Below are 17,779 nucleotides of genomic sequence, written 5' to 3' on the forward strand. Positions count from 1 at the left end.
AAATAAAAAAAAAAAGTGTTTAATTAAAGAGTCACAGAAAGGAACAAATTAGACAAGAACTACAAATGAGCGTCAAGCGTCATCGAAACACGGGCAGACAACCCTCAATCGCGTCTTCAATATCTCCCTTGTTGGCAAACAAACTGCCTGCTCATTGGGTGTCCTCAATCAATGGAAGTCCTTGTGGTGCTTCCCCCTTGAGGCTCGTCTGCCGCACGAGGCCGTGGCGAGCAATTGAGGAAGATCCTTCCCAGCGGTGTCCCTCCTCACTGGGGCTACAACATGATATCCGACCCAGTGGCATTAAAAACAGGAGTATGTGTAATGTATTCAAAGTAAGTGTGTGTGTGTGAGTGTGTGTGTCTGTGTGTGTCTGTGTGTGTGAGAGAGAGAGAGAGAGTGTGTGTGTGTGTGTGTGTAGTTGGAGGGTTAAGAAAGGAAGTTTGGGGAAGAAGGAACTCGGAAGAACGCATAATTTTATATTTTTATTACTTGTTAGATTTCTGGCCACCATTCAATTTTCTTCTACGCTTGGTCTGGGGGCCTAAAAAAAACTGATATATGATACTTATGTTACACGAACTCTGTGCTATGCCATTAGATCTCAATAATTTAGACAATTGTATCAGATTTATATATTTTTTTAAAATTTTTATTTGGGTTAACTTGAGCTTTCAAATAATGCGGAAATTTTTTTTTTTTTTTTTTTTTTTTTTTTTTTTTAGATTTTCATTACATGGAGGAAAAACTATAAATGGCTAGCTTTCTGGTGTAACTGGTGTACAAGGTGAAGGAAGTGATTGTAAATAGTATTTGAAAATAGCGGTGCAATTTTTAGCACTAAGCACTTCCGTTTGTATCAGAAAATAATGAACAGAAAATAATCATAATTTAAAACAAACTGTCAACTCAACAATCGGCGATAAAGGCGCTAACCGTAAGTGTTTGAAAGAGAATGTTTATTATAAAGAGAATTTATAGTAATAAGAGAATGTCTAGTAATAAGAGAATGTCTAGTATAAAGAGAATGTCTAGTATAAAGAGAATGTCTAGTATAAAGAGAATGTCTAGTATAAAGAGAATGTCTAGTATAAATAGAAGGTACAGTATAAAGAAAATGTCTAGTATAAAGAGAATGTACAATAGAAAAAGAATTTCTAGAATAAAAATATCTAGCGTAAAGAGAATATCTTGTATAAATAGAATAGAGAATGTATTACAGGAAGAGAATGTGTAGTATAAAGAGAATGTTCTAAAGGAAGAGAATGTGTAGTATAAAGAAATTTTTAGTATAATGTTAATAACTAGGAATTCCATCAAAAGTCGAATTTAACGCTTTGACAGACGGACAGACTGACTGCATATTTTCCCTCACCCTGTCCTGGGTGTGTTTTCTCACTGGTTCTGTTATCAGACAGACGCCTCTGTGTTTAAGTCCAATTATCTCCGTTGACTGTGTGAGGTTTCTCTTCTCGTGGGGAAGATCTCAGACCACGTGACTCTGTGCCATCTTTCCACTTCTGATGTATTTAAAGAAGCTTCTCAAGGGATCCTCCTCGATTAACGTTTGGAAAATATGTCGTCTGCCTATCAGAACGTCTCTGTGGATGTGGTCGTGTCTGCTAAATGAAAAGTAGTGTGTGTGTGTGTGTGTGTGTGTGAACATGTGTCAAAGGACAGAATGTGTTTATGATGAGGTAAGAGAGAGAGAGAGAAAGAGAGAGAGAGAGAGAAAGAGAGAAAGAGAGGGAGAGAAAAGAGAGAGAGAGAAAGAGAGAGAGAGAGAGAAAGAGAGAGAGAGAAAGAGAGGGAGAAAAAAGAGAGAGAGAAAGAGAGAGAGAAAGAGTGAGAGAGAAAGAGAAAGATAAAAAGAGAGAGAGAGAAAGAGAGAGAAAAAAAAGAGAGAGAGAGAAAGAGAGAGAGAGAGTGCAAGAGAGAAAGAGAGAGAGAGAGAGAGCGAGAGAGAGAGAGAAATAAATGAGTGGAAGGAAAAGGAATAAAACAAGTCGAGAAAACAAGGTTACAAAGACAGTTTGTGTTGAAACACAAACTCAAAATCGGCCCCCTAAGTGGTCCACCCACAGCCAAAAGGCAGGTTTCAATATTTTCAGAAAGAATATCAAAATGAAATTCTATCAAAGACAAATGACAGAGAAGAATGGAGAAAGAAGGTTGACAGATCTTATGTGGTGCCCCAAGGGTCTAGTAGACCAAAGGAAAGGTGAAAGTGAATGTGAAGTTAGATGTGAACAGTGCCTCACTGATGTCTTATAATGAATATCTAATTGATCTAATTTGTATATGGTCAATCTCTTATTCAAAGCCTCAGAGCATCTGCTACATGTCCTATATCTATTAGACATTATAGAATACTACTTATTAACTGTGGTTTTAAATTATATTCCACTTATATGCATATTAAATAAATTTTTTCTCTTTGAAATCTAGTAGTTAGTATGTTAGAACTTACCTAACTTAGCAATAGATTTAAAAAAAAAAGAAATATTTTTTTTGGACAAAAATCTAAAACCGTTTGCATAAATGTGTTATAAAAATGGTAAATTGCTATCTTCCTTAATAAATAGCCTCCTGTGTTTGTTACTATTAATAGTGAATAGTTGTAAAAATGGTGTATTTTTATGAAAAAACTGCTTGCATAGTTGATTTTAAAAATTACATTTTTCACTTTCAGAAAATAAAAAATTAGCCGTTGCATCAGAACTTTGACAGGCCTAAAATATCATGATGTCGGATTTTCATTTTCTCTTCTCCATTGCTAGGATCCTCCTCTCTAGCTCTGCACTCAGCGGCCAAGTCTCGCAAGCATATAAGAAATGGCTATGACTATGGAGCGCATCAGTCTGATTTTGGTGCCAGGGGTTAAGCCTATGTCTTTCCATATTGATTTAAGTTTCGCAAGTGCTTCTGTTGACTGTGCAATTGTGGCCAGTAGTTCGGGTTTAGTATTTTCATCTGAGACGATAGCTTCGAGGTATTTAAAACTATTCATCGCTCGGAAGTAGCATCAGCAGTGAAAGCCCTGAAAAAAAAGGGAAATCAGTATGAGTTGACAACAGTCCTGATGAACCTTTAAAGACTGGAAGAGAAACCACGATAAACGCACTTTTTAAGATTTGCAACAAGATCCGGCAGTCAGGAGAATGGCCCAAGCCCTGCACCCAATCACTCATCCTCACACTTCCAAAGAAATGCTTTGTCAAACTCTGTCAAAACTACTGTACCACCAGCCTCATAAGATACCGGAACAAAGTCCTGTCTATAATGTTTTCAACTGTAAAGTATTTATTTGAAAGTTTCATTACGAAAGGTCGTGAAATACTTTAAGTGTAGTCATCACTTTCAAAGCTTTGAACCCACACCTTTCACTACATCAGTAAATAAAATTCATTGAGTAACATTTGCAGCCTCATAGAAAAATATATAAAATATTTTTAATAAAAAAAATTTTGTTTTGTTTCTCCTACATTTTCACACACACACACACACACACACACACACACACACACACACACACATACACACATACACACATACATACATACATACATACATTCATACATACATACATACATACATACATACATACATACATACATACATACATACATACATACATACATACATACATACATACATGCATACATACATACATACATTATTACATACATGCATAAATACATACATATATACATACATACATACATACATACATACATACATACATACATACATACATACATTCATACATACATACATACATACATACATACATACATACATACATACATACATACATGCATGCATACATACATACATACATTATTACATACATGCATTTCTTCTTCTTCTTCATCGTTCTCATTGTTATGTTGGAGTGTTCATATGACTAGACCAATACATGAGATGAACTGCGCAGTGGTTTCCAAATCAGGGAGCTCTCCATATAGTTTTCTTTCTATTGGGGTGATTTGGGGCCAATGTCTTATACGGGCCTCTTGGTAGAGAGAGCAGTTTTGGAGGACGTGGTCGGCATTTTCTGGTGATACTCCACATGGGCAGATTTCACTGGTTCCAATTTTGAGCTTCCGGAACATGTGTTGTCGCATTCTGTTGTGTCCGGTCCTGAGTCGAAAGATTAGACGCTGGTCTTGTCGGGATAGCTTATAGTAAGCATCATCTTTCTTGTGATTTGGATGGGAGCTCGTCCATTTCTCATTTATTTTATCTACAATTAATTTCTTCATTTCTTCTGGATAGAGAGCAGAGTTTACTTGTGAGTTTGTTCTCCCACTCTTGGCGAGTGTGTCAGCCTTCTCATTTCCTGCTAGTTGTATGTGAGCTGGTATCCATTGAATGACAGTTTTTTTGCTGTTGTGGTTGAGCTTTGTGAGTGCTGTTCTGAGGTTTTTAATATAAGGGGAATCAGAGTTTTGCAGGCTTTGGAGGGTTGTTTTTGCGTCTGTTAGAAAGACAATCTGACTGTGAGGGGAACTTGGATGATTTGCTAGCATGGTAGCAGCTAGTGCTAGTGCTTCCCTTTCTGCTCTGTGACTGTCAGAGAGCTCTCCAGTTGCAAAGGATTTTTCTAGTTTTCCTCCATCTGGCCATTCGATAAGTATTCCAGCTCCTCCATTTGTGGTGGCTTTATGGGATGAGCCATCCGTGTAAACTCTGATCCACTGATTGCTAGGGTAATTGGTATGTAGAAAACAGTTCACTATTTCCTTGAGCTCTGTTGGTCTGTAATCAGATTTTCTTTTTATGTTTTCAATATGGTCCCTTATAGTAGGAAGAGGGCTTTCGTCCCAGGGTGGAGATTCATTATAGTGTATCGAGGATTCCAGAGTAATTTTTTCAAGTTGGTGTTTCTTTTTTAGGTTTAGAGATTCCTGTATGAAATTGGTCCTTTTGAGACGGTTTTTTGTGCCAGTTTTGTGGATTTTTGTTCTGAGTGGGTGCCTCTCCAAGGTTTCCAATTTTGTGAATTGGGAAAGGATTTTTATTTCTCTTCTTTCATCCAGAGAGATCAGGGCAGCGGTTTCCTCCATAGCTCTTATGGGTGTTGTTTTGATTGCTCCTGTCATTATCCTTAGACCAATATTTTGAACCTTGTCTATTTTTCTAAGGTTGGTTTGGGCTGCTGAGCCCCATGCTGTGGCACCATATTCTAGTACAGGTCTTACATAACTGGTATAGGTCTTTTTCAGGATGTTGTGATTTGCTCCCCAATCTGTGCCAGCTAATTTTTTCAAGAGGGATAGTCTCTGGATGCCTTTACTCTGTGTTTTATCTATTTGGTTTTTCCAGGTTAGTCTCGGGTCATAGGTGACTCCAAGATAAGTAGGGCTGTCATTTTTTTCTAAAGCTTCCTTATCTAATGTTAATTTTATTGTTTGTTGTTTTGTTGACAGTGAGAATATGGTATATGTTGTCTTTTTTGTGTTAATGGACATGCCCCAGTCTTTGGACCAATTATTGAGTTTATCAAGAGCATCTTGTAATCGAAATTTCGATGTTCCTACATATTCTTCTGTGCTAATTAAGGCAAGGTCATCTGCATACATGCTGCTCTTAACTTTTTTGGGTAGGTTTTGATTTAGATCGTTTATGAATATTAGGAAAAGTGTTGGGGATAGGACTCCTCCTTGGGGGACACCATTTTTTATACCCACTGTGTGGCTTCTTTGTCCTTGCATGCAAACTAAGGCTTTTCTATTATTTAGGTATTCCTTTATCCAGTTGTACATTCTGTGGGATATGTGATGCTGGATTAGCTTGAGCAAGAGACCTTGTTCCCAGACTTTGTCAAATGCTTTTTCTAAGTCAACCCACACAATTGTTGTTGGTTTCTTTTCTTGAAAGCCGTCTTCTATTTCTTGTGTGATGAAGGCAATTTGATCTTCTGTTGATCTGCCTTTTCTAAAGCCAGCCTGGGCTTCAGTGAGTAGGTTATTTGACTCAAGGATCCATGTCAGCCTTCTGTTTATCACTCTTTCCATCAGTTTGCAGGTACAGCTAGTGAGGCTGATGGGACGGTAGCTATCCAGTTTATTTCTTGGCTTGCCGTGCTTTAGTATAGGGATCATAATGGCTTTTTTCCAGATGTTTGGAATTCTGCCAGATTTCCAGCTAGCATTGAATAATTGTAGCAGTTTTCTTTTGGCTTGAGGACCCAAGTGAAGAAGCATGTCATTTGATATTTTGTCTGGGCCCGGGGCTTGTTTTGGTTTGAGGGCTTTTAGGGATTCATCTAGTTCCTTCATTTTAAGATTAGTGGTCATTCCCAAGGAGTAAGCTGGATTGTTTTCTTTAAATTTATCCTGGATTTCTGAGTTTACATCTTTATTTCTACTTTCATTAATTTGTATTTGTCCTACGCTTTGGAAAAACTTAATGAATTCATTTGCTGCTTCTTGGCCTTTCAGGGGTTTGTTGTCCTTTTCTATTACTATAGGAGTTGTTCTGTTTTCTTCCTGGTTGAGACATTTGGCTATACGCCAGAGTTTGTGGCCATCTCTATCTACGTTTAGTTGTTCTGTTTTTTCATGCCAACTTTTCCTCATGGCGGAAAGGTAATTTTTCCTGAAAACTGCGTTAGCTGCTTTTAGATTTATGTTATTTTCTATACAAGGGTTATTTTCTACTGTGTTTCTGGCTTCAATAGTGGCATTGTGGAGTTGTTGAAGGTGATCAGACCAGTTGGGGATATAATCTTTTCTTGCTCCTCTAGGAATTGATTCCTTAGCTGCTAGGAGTATTGCTTTGGAGAAAGCTGAGAATGACTTATTAACCTGATTTGTTTTGCAGTTTATTGAAGTTGTATATAGGTCTGTGAGCTTTGAGAATAGGTGCCAGTTGGCTTTTTTGTAGTTCCATCTGGGGATGGTGGAGTTTTCTGATATTTTGAAGGAGGTATCGATACTGATCAATATGGGTCTGTGGTCGCTGGTGGCTAGCTGGTCTGCAACTTCTCTAGTGCACTTTTTGGATAAGTTGTCTGTTGCAAAGGCTAGATCTGGAGTGGTTGATGTTAGCCAGGCTCTTGAAAAAAAGGTTGGTTTGTCCTCAGGTTTATTTAGCAAGATAAGTCTGTTCTCTGCTTGCCATTCTTCAATTTCTTCTCCCCTGGCATTTAGGTCTGGGTATCCCCAGCTCTGAGAGTGACTATTCATATCTCCTAAGATTAGACAGTCTTCTTGGTCAGGTATTTGAATGTGGTCAATCTCTATTTCCTTGTCTGGTGGGAAGTAGCAGTTAAATAGATTAATATTTCCATCTGGGAGAATTAGCTTAGTTCCCATTATTTCTGATTCTGAGGAGTTGGGCATAATTATGTCTGTGGTAGGGATATCATTTTTAATGAGGGTGAGGATTCCTCCTTTGGGTCTGATTTCTCTATCTTGTCTGATGCAGGTGTAGCCTCTAATGGAGAAACGAAGATTACTGTTCAAATGAGTTTCTTGGATGCAAGCTACATCAATTTCTTTCTCATGCAGAAATATTTTTAGAGCTTCTTTTTTCTTTTGGATGCCCTCTGCGTTCCATTGTAAGATTTTTAGACTTGTGGTCTTGGAGTGTTGGCCAGTAGTATTTACTTTCTTGTCCCTGCTCCTGGCTCCACAGGCAGAGATAGAAGAACCACCAGCTCGCTTGTGTGGGCTCCTTCGAGGCGGAGAGCCCGGCCCCCTACCTGCGCGGCGGGATTCCACAGGCAGGACGCCACATCTATTAGAATCGTTACTGAACTCCAACATAGATGAGGTTGCGTGTCAATGTGTTATGCGCCAGGAGGCCCATTGACTCCGACTTCAGCCTGCTTTTCTTTCTGGGTGTGCTCCCATAGCCTTTGATCAACCAAGATCATCTGCAAGGCAGCAGGTGTTTATTTTCGGAGTTTTCTCTCCTAGATGAACTGCTATCCCTAGCTAACGGGTTTCATCTACCCGGGTTTAGAGTTAGAGCGCCCTATACTCGCTTTTTGCAATCATTTCCCTGGATTTCTGAGATGTTTTTAGTAAATATTCTAACCACTGGAATACTTCACCTCATCCTCCATGACTGCAAACCAGTTGGTCCGCGGCTGTTTATTTGCTATTCACAGCTAACCCTTATATCTAAGGGTCTTTCCCCTATCCGCCACCTGGGGACGCGCTTGGTAGAAGGTGGTAGCTCCCCCAAGACATACATGCATAAATACATACATATATACATATATATATATATATATATATAGTTGCTGGTACTGAGTGATGGATTGCCTAACTTTTGACTACTAATAAGTAATAATTTTTTCCCCACATTGAAATATGTGCCGGTACGCCATAAATGGAAGCATACCTTTGTAACTAGTTAGACAGATATACTCCAATGAAGACTTAAACCAATAAACAGACTTACGTGATAATATTAATTGGATTGGAACCGATGTTATTGAAATTAAGTTGGACAGTATTAAATTAAACTCAAGAACATTATCGATCACAAAGTTCCCTCCATAAACCCTAGTGGTGTGTGAGATAGATAAGTATGCACCTCTAAATCCTCGTATTGTCAGATGATTGTGGAGACAATACAAGCTCTCTAAACTATGTCGTGACAGAAAGAAAATAAATGAAACAAGCAAAATATGTAATTTAAAAAAAAACTTTTTAAAAGGCGGTTATCTGAGGGGGAGAACTCCACATTTATTGCCATAATAGCAATACTGTAAAATTTATTTCCTTTTTTTTTGATATCTCATAAAATTAATAATACAACTATTTTATTCATGTTAGGGTTAGGAACAGAGAATAATCATGCAGGATTTGAACTTGATCAGAGAATGGAAACTTGGAGAAGTAAAGTGTCAAAAGTTTGTACCCGACAGACAGACAGACAGACAGTTATGTAATAAACATATTAAAGCTTGTGTCTGGCTAAGGCGGCGTATAAAAAAACAAAGCACTTTAAACTTGAGCTGTGCGTGAGAGGGAAGTGAGTCAAACGTTTCTTTGTGTTTTGAAGTATCAGAGGGATGCATCTCGCATGAACCAGTGTGGACATCTTGGAGTGACCATATAATATTAGCCACATGATAAAATCATGCTTTTTATGACGCACTTTAAAAGAAATGTAAATTATTGCTCGTCTGTGTCGCCTGTAGCGTGACATGTTGCCTTGACCTTTCAAGGCCGAGTTCGCTCCTAGTGGTGCGATGAATAATAGGCCTACTTGTGTCTGTCTCATTCAGTAAGTCTGTTTCATTCTTTCTGTGTGTCTGTCTCATTCAGTAAGTCTGTTTCATTCTGTCTGCGTGTCTGTCTCATTCAGTAAGTCTGTTTCATTCTGTCTGCGTGTCTGTCTCATTCAGTAAGTCTGTTTCATTCTTTCTGTGTGTCTGTCTCATTCAGTAAGTCTGTTTCATTCTTTCTGTGTGTCTGTCTCATTCAGTAAGTCTGTTTCATTCTGTCTGCGTGTCTGTCTCATTCAGTAAGTCTGTTTCATTCTGTCTGCGTGTCTGTCTCATTCAGTAAGTCTGTTTCATTCTGTCTGCGTGTCTGTCTCATTCAGTAAGTCTGTTTCATTCTGTCTGCGTGTCTGTCTCATTCAATAAGACTGTTTCATTCTGTCTGCGTGTCTGTCTCATTCAGTAAGTCTGTTTCATTCTGTCTGCGTGTCTGTCTCATTCAATAAGTCTGTTTCATTCTGTCTGCGTGTCTGTCTCATTCAGTAAGTCTGTTTCATTCGGTCTGCGTGTCTGTCTCATTCAGTAAGTCTGTTTCATTCTGTCTGCGTGTCTGTCTCATTCAGTAAGTCTGTTTCATTCTGTCTGCGTGTCTGTCTCATTCAATAAGTCTGTTTCATTCTGTCTGCGTGTCTGTCTCATTCAGTAAGTCTGTTTCATTCTGTCTGCGTGTCTGTCTCATTCAGTAGGTCTGTTTCATTCTTTCTGTGTGTCTGTCTCATTCAGTAAGTCTGTTTCATTCTTTCTGTGTGTCTGTCTCATTCAGTAAGTCTGTTTCATTCTGTCTGCGTGTCTGTCTCATTCATTAAGTCTGTTTCATTCTGTCTGCGTGTCTGTCTCATTCAGTAAGTCTGTTTCATTCTGTCTGCGTGTCTGTCTCATTCAGTAAGTCTGTTTCATTCTGTCTGCGTGTCTGTCTCATTCATTAAGTCTGTTTCATTCTGTCTGCGTGTCTGTCTCATTCAGTAAGTCTGTTTCATTCTGTCTGCGTGTCTGTCTCATTCAGTAGGTCTGTTTCATTCTTTCTGTGTGTCTGTCTCATTCAGTAAGTCTGTTTCATTCTTTCTGTGTGTCTGTCTCATTCAGTAAGTCTGTTTCATTCTGTCTGCGTGTCTGTCTCATTCAGTAAGTCTGTTTCATTCTTTCTGCGTGTCTGTCTCATTTTTTTTCAGTGTCAATGTCTCATTCTCTCTGTGTCACTGCCTCATTCTCTCTGTGTCACTGTCTCATTCTCTCTTTGTCACTGTCTCTTTCTCTCTGTGTCACTGTCTCTTTCTCTCTGTATCACTGTCTTATTCTCTCTGTGTCACTGTCTCATTTTCTCTGTGTCACTGTCTCATTCTTTCTGTGTCACTGTCTCATTCTCTCTGTGTCACTGTCTCATTATCTCTGTGTCACTGTCTCATTCTCTCTGTGTCACTGTCTCATTCTCTCTGTGTCACTGTCTCATTCTCTCTGTGTCACTGTCTTATTCTCTCTTTGTCACTGTCTCATTCTCTCTTTGTCACTGTCTCATTCTCTCTTTGTCACTGTCATATCTCTCTGTGTCACTGTCTCATTCTCTAAGTGACTGTGCGTATCATTCTCTCTGTCTTATTCTCTCCCTTTCTGCGGGTCTCTCTAACTCTGTGTCTCTCTTTGCGTCTCTCTGAATGTGTGTCTCTATATCTCTCTGTGTCTTTGTGTCTCTATGTCAATCATTCAGTCTCTCTCTCTCTTTCTCTCTTTCTCTTCCTCTTTAATATTTTGTTTAGTTTACACCGTCCAATCTCCCACGTTTACACGCTTCATTGAATTATGTCCCTTTTCTTTTAATTACTCAACAAGATGTTACACTTACAAGGGGAGAAGCAACGAGGGGGGGCGTAGGGGGTAACACCCTCCCCTTCCCGCTCAATATCTCAATCCTTCCTGCTCACCCTGACGTCAGACGCCACATCAAACCACAGCTCTATGACGGCTTCCTCGCAATGTCTGACTAGGGCGAGTACGAGCCTTTTTTTAATGGTGTTTGAATTTCTGCAAAATTATCATAAAGATTCAAAGCATGTGGAGTTTGAATGACTCGCTTGGGTGAGCTAGATAAAGAAAAAGGAAAAAGAAAAAAAAGGAAGCAGCGGTATTGTAACTGTAGTGCGTGTGTGTGTGTGTGAGTGGTGTAGGGTGTAAAATGACAAGGAAGTAAGACAAGGAAAAGTGTACTTTATGCAAACAGGGTAAACCAAAACCATGTGAGATTCTTACATTTCAAAAGAAAAAGTTCAAGCTTCCTTTTATTTTCTACAAAAATACAAAACACTGATACACATACACTCACACACACTCAATGACATTGTAATAATAACCCCAGTCTAACATGTTGTGTGTATGTGCGTGTATGTGCGGAGCTATTATGGTATATATTTAGACATTACGTATTGCCAACCGTAGGATGGGCCGTTAAAATCTAGATGACAAGTAATTGTTCTCGGCATTAGTATTTATTTTATACATTTCTTACATTTTTACGATACCTCTATTCAACTCAGAACTTCACGGAGGGAACCTGGACTCGGATCTCAAAAATGGCTCTAACTATTTTCCTAGAAAATTAACAGTTGATGTATATCGCTTAGTAAAGAATGACTAGCTCGTTGTCAACACAATGAAAATTCTAGTTTGAACGTTCTAATTTTATTTAAAAGTAAAAAATAAATAAATGTAAATTGTGCTAGAGAAATAGATCTAAATCTAGATCCAACATCGAATTTGAAAGGTCTATCACTTTCTTGAAAGGACTATCGCTTTCGGTAATTTCCGAATGTAAGCCTAAGGCTTAATTGATTCAAGAGTTTAATATAGTTATGTTTAGGAACATTTTGCGCATCGTCTTCAAGTCAAGATTTCAAGGCCTATCATTGGAATATTCTAAAGTGTAGTTATGCAATAGACCTATCATTTCACCTTCACCTATCCCTTAGTCTGTTGGACCGCTGGGCACCACACAAGATTTGTCGACTACATTTCTTCATTCCTGTCTTTTGCCTTGGATAGAACCTCTTTCAATGACATTCTTTTATGTTGTCTTCCTATTGCTTTATTTGTCTCTTCTATTTTTCCTGGTACTGTTCACTGAAGGAATGTGTTTGATTAACCTGGATTCTTTCTCGGGAAGGGGGGGGGAGGGGGAGAAATGTTCCACTGTTTGTTTTTTAATCCAACATTCACTAGTTATTAAGAGAATAACAATCGTTCTATAAGTTATATAAAGGAGGGTATTGTCTTTACAAAACGAAAAAAAAAAAAAAAAAGTATTATTAATGTTTTTCTTGCTTAAAATTACAATTTGTATTCTTCAAGCTTAAAGCGCTATAATCCAATCCGTGTCATAGACTTGTGGGGATAAGGTGGTATCTGGGGGAAGTCTTCCGTGCTGCCCTTTAGGCGCTCAGCATACACTTGCAAGAGTCGGGATTCGAACTCGTGCCGCCTTGATAGGCAGCCAAGCGGTTCATGCCACTCTGCAACACATCCTGCAATTCTCCTTTTTTTTTTTTTTGGTCTGTTTTATTTCAATCAAATCAAACAAATGTGTTAAATAAAAAAAGGTTTTGAGAGAAAACATCTTATATTATTGTCATATTATTTGTGTGTTTGTATCTTTACTGTTTGATTGAGACAGATGCAGACGATCAGGTCTTAAAACACCGGCAACCATGATTCCTCAATGCCAGATGCGATAGTCATGGTTTGTCGAGACCATTGTTTTTATACGAGTTAATTCTCAGTGTCACAGAATGAGATTCTATCCAAGGAAAAAGAAGATTTTAGCAAATTTTTCACAATTGTTTCTATAGTGTAGTGGTTATCACATCCGCCTCACACGCGGAAGGTCCTGGGTTCGAGCCCCAGTAGAAACACTTTTTAAAAATATTTTTTGAACATTGGGCTCAAGTCTCGATATTTCTTCGAAAAATAATTGTTTTGAGAGGCCCCAGCAAATCAGAGGCCCAAGGGAGCTGCCTAGTTTACCTATGCCTAATGCCGGCCCTGGCACCATAAAGCAGAAGTGAAGGCGGAGAAGTACGAATGAAACATCTTTGCTGAGTCTGTAGTGAAATAGGAACGGATCTGGCTTAGTCTACGCAGATGCAGATAGAGAACCCTTAATGAGCTGGTATGGACGTGTCTCAGAGTTGAATTAAAAACTCAAAATTGCGAACTGCATAGAAAAAAACAAAACAAACAAAAATCTGACAGATCGAGGTGAAAAGTGAATATCTACTCCCCATTTTCGAAGCATTAAGAAGTCCTCCGGTTTAGAAAGTGGGGAAACAATTTGCCATTTCGAAGAATCGTCTGATAAATCTCAAATCTATCAGCTAAAAAAAAAATTGAGTCCAGCTTCCGTGAATGAAAACAAGTCTTCCTTATTAGTTAGAGTCAGTTTCGCAAGTGAAGCAGACAAGGACAGACGGACATACAAATAGAGCAAACTGACCCACAATCTTCTAATGCAAAACAAAAAACAACAACAACAAAAAACAACAATAGTAAATCTAATAAAATATTCAAAAAAGACACAAAGATAAAGGCACATTCCTCGTTCCATATGCTAGGTTGGATTTATCTAAAAGCTCCTTCTTCCCTAGTGCTATTAGAGCATGGATTGGGTTGCCTGAGCCAGCCAGGAAAGACCAGTGACTTTGCAGAATTTAAGTAATTGCTTAACATGCATGACTAGATGCATGACGCGTAGGACATAATCATCTTTTTTGAATTAACGTCTGCATTTTATAAGATAAGATACGTCTGCTGAATATATACAGGATTGTATACATTTATAATTTTAGTACTTTCCATAGCCTTATCAATAGCTTTAGTATTAAGTATTACCAATAACAATAGTTATTTATTATAACATTAGTCTTTTCTCTTCTGCTAGTACCCATCTATCTAACAACAATGTGAGACGTGATTTCACATTGGATTACTTCCCTTCTTCTAACATGTGACGTATTTAATGATGCAGACGATAAATATTTTCTTAACAGAGACAAGAGAAGCTGATTCCCTCTCCTCACCCCCCCCCCACCTCCCAACACATCTGTGCCTGACACTTTCGAGATGTTGCCTGGGCTTTCTTGTCATGTGATCAGGCCCAGCCAATAAGACACGGGGATCATCGCTGGTTGGTCAAATAAGCTTAACGCTCGAGCTGGGCCGATCATCCAAAAATTACTTTATTGTCCGGACTGATCTAGACATCTACAATTACATGAAGAGGTAGCCCTGTCTAAATGTTTTCTGAACAAATACACTTCTTGGGATATTGACACAGCAACAGCTGGACACACGATATCTTTCGTTTCGTGCCTTTTAAAAAAAAATGAAGTTTCAAATTTGAACTCGTGACGACATGTTAGGGCTTGGGCTACATCATAACTAAATCAATACATATTTCATTAGTAGTCTCCCTTGAAGCGATAAAATACTGGTTGCTAAAAATAAATAGATATTACCTTGATGAGTGGATGTTAGGATAGGGAGAATGTAGAAGTAAATGGTGATGGTCCTTTTATGATTGATTATATATAGCAAGAGCCTATAACATACCAAGTGCACTTTGGTCTCCAGACTATTATAACATGCTAAGTGCACTCTGGTCTCCAGACTACTATAACATGCTAAGTGCACTCTGGTCTCCAGACTACTATAACATGCTAAGTGCACTCTGGTCTCCAGACTATTATAACATGCTAAGTGCACTCTGGTCTCCAGACTACTATAACATGCTAAGTGCACTCTGGTCTCCAGACTACTATAACATGCTAAGTGCACTCTGGTCTCCAGACTACTATAACATGCTAAGTGCACTCTGGTCTCCAGACTACTATAACATGCTAAGTGCACTCTGGTCTCCAGACTATTATAACATGCTAAGTGCACTCTGGTCCCCAGACTACTATAACATGCTAAGTGCACTCTGGTCTCCAGACTACTATAACATGCTAAGTGCACTCTGGTCTCCAGACTACTATAACATGCTAAGTGCACTCTGGTCTCCAGACTACTATAACATGCTAAGTGCACTCTGGTCTCCAGACTACTATAACATGTTAAGTGCACTCTGGTCTCCGTTCTGCTTTTAGGCGCTTAGCATACACAACTCCGCTAAATGTTCTACATGAGATTTATATCTCTAGTCGCCTTAACTCTTTGGCTCCGCAACAACGCAGTGGACGTTGATTTTAAAAAAAGGGGAAAAAAAGTCGGACCAACGCTGAGGGCATCGGCTATTTAAAATTTATTTTTTTGTTTGTTTCTATTTCTCCAATTCATGTTTTTTATTGCTTAATTTTTCATCTAGAATAGTTTCCCTTTGCTAAACATCCTGAATTTCCTTTATTTACCGTGTTTTTATTGTGTACGAAGTTTGTCAAGAGATGACATTTATTTTTTCTGTGTGCGTGTTTGTTTAACATGGAGCTTCAACCAAGGCCATATAAACTTTGTAGATCTAAATATTTCTTTGATAAAGAAGTATAATAATTCAGATGACAGTGATTTTCTTTTATCCGAGGTGATATTGATAAATCTAATTATATAGATCTAGTAAATTTATTTATAGATCTAGACCTAGGGCTAGGTCTAGTAATGATGAAGTTTATCAGCTGATGAAGCAGCTCCACCCCCAGCTAATGTTCAATGTAGATCTAGAACTAGTTTAGCTGTCTCTACATCATCTAAATCTAATCATATAGAGGTAGATCTCTAGATCTATCATCTAGGCACTGAAGCAGATCAATTTCAGATTTGTTCCACCAAGAAATTGGGGTGTCAACCTAGACTTGCACTGCATCTATTGAGCTGGAATGTTGTGTTTTTTTTTTCATTGACAATGACATTTTTGATAGTCTTGTCAGCAAAATAAATAGCTATGCTGACCATGGGATTAAATTGAACACCCCTGCTAGTATAAGATCCATTTTTAGAGTATGGAGACCTATAACTATAAAGAAAGACAGAGTATGTAAACACTGTAGGTCAGGGAGAATGGTTTATGTTTGCGCTGGATGGGAGTCGAACCCAGACATTCATATTGACTGCTTCCATGAATATCACAACTAGAAGGAATATTTGTTTGCTAAGTACATGAAGAACTTTAGAAGAAAATATATATATATGCTGTAGAGTTGGACTAGTTTTAGGGTAAAAGTTTTTTGTTCCAAGAGTGTTGCTTTTTTTATGGGCTTTTTCGTTAAAGTAGTGACATTGGATTATTAGTTCCAGCTTATTATTTTTTGCATCTATTGCTGTTTCTTCTATGGTGTTTTGTAAACAAATGGATAAAAATGAGAAAAAAGGCTCTTTGGATTCAATCTGAACAATACATTTCTTATAACATGCACTTGGATGGATATTTTCAATGTCAGTTGGTGAGTTTTTCATTTTTAATTTTTGTATTCAAAACCCTAAATTACAACAACAACATGATTTGCAAACTAGAAAACATAAGAAATGGAAAGAGCATCCATTTCTTTTTAATTCTATATCAAATTTATTATTTTCCAATAACAAATAAAAAAGTTATACAAGTTATATCGAAGCAAAGTAGCGCACTCTGAAATGGCGGAAAATTTAATTCCGTCCAAAGGTGGAAAATAATTCCGGAGTCAAAGAGTTAAGTAGACTAGAGCAGTGATGCCCAGCCTAATTGGACCTGCTGGCCATTTTAATTTCCGACACTCGTGACTCGGGTCACATGACCGAAACTGTACAAAACGAAATGAAATTGGCCTAAAACAAGTTTATTAGAAACTTTTCCATCTAGTGCTTACATTAATGAATGGGATTTTGAAAGTTAATCTCTTTTTACTTTACGCTACGGAAACTGGCTTTTCTCTACTTAAATTGTGAGCAACAGTGTAGATAGCTTTACCAACGACTCATTTTCTTGTCTCTTTTAGTTTCTTCAGCTCTCCCATTTCATAAACCTACACATTTTAATGTCCCTAAAGTAGGTAAAGAAACATTTTTCAAACTTTTTTTTTTTTAAATGTGCCGATGTTTCCGCGGGCCGGATGAAACCACCTCTCGGGCCGGATCTGGCCTGCGGGCCGTATTTTGGGCATCACTGGACTAGAGGTTTTATATTTCTCAGCTAAAGACATGTTATTTTAAATAATGTCATTGTCTGAATTCTCTTTATCATTTTGGTGGTTTCAGACAAGTCATCGTCTGCCCCATAGATCGCAAGGGCTGAAAGGAGAACTAGTTTTTGTTTTGTTTTTACAGACATGACCCGTATCTAAGATGAACCGCGCAGTGTTTTTCATATCAGGTAGTTCTCCGTACAGTTTGTTTTCTACCCAGGTGCTTTGAGACCAGCGTCTAGTTCGGGCCTATTACTATACAGCCTTGAAGGACTTGGTCGACATTTTCTGGTGACACTCCGCAATGGCAAATCTCACAAGTCCCAATTTTCAGCTTCCGTCACATGTCTCGTTCCGTTGTGTCTCGTTCGGAGATGAGAAGTTATTCGTTGGTTGTGTC

General features: G+C 38.3%; 1 protein-coding gene and 1 non-coding gene across 2 annotated transcripts; both read left to right on the forward strand.

Moving 5' to 3' along the window:
- The first annotated feature begins 13,070 nt into the window (after nucleotides 1-13,070).
- Trnav-cac (transfer RNA valine (anticodon CAC)) lies at nucleotides 13,071-13,143 on the forward strand. The gene has a single exon. It is a non-coding gene; the product is annotated as a tRNA-Val (tRNA).
- A 1,728-nt stretch (nucleotides 13,144-14,871) lies between these two features.
- On the forward strand, nucleotides 14,872-15,375 carry LOC129922395 (uncharacterized). Its single transcript, XM_056008310.1, has one exon. The coding sequence runs from the start codon at nucleotides 14,872-14,874 to the stop codon at nucleotides 15,373-15,375; it is 504 nt and encodes a 167-aa protein (XP_055864285.1).
- Nucleotides 15,376-17,779: the final 2,404 nt, after the last annotated feature.

Source organism: Biomphalaria glabrata, chromosome 13, assembly GCF_947242115.1.
Source record: "Biomphalaria glabrata chromosome 13, xgBioGlab47.1, whole genome shotgun sequence".
Lineage (NCBI taxonomy): Eukaryota > Metazoa > Mollusca > Gastropoda > Planorbidae > Biomphalaria > Biomphalaria glabrata.

Excerpts from the sequence above, each read along its gene's own strand:
- LOC129922395 (XM_056008310.1), top strand. The coding sequence starts at position 14,872 with ATGCTAAGTGCACTCTGGTCTCCAGACTACTATAACATGCTAAGTGCA.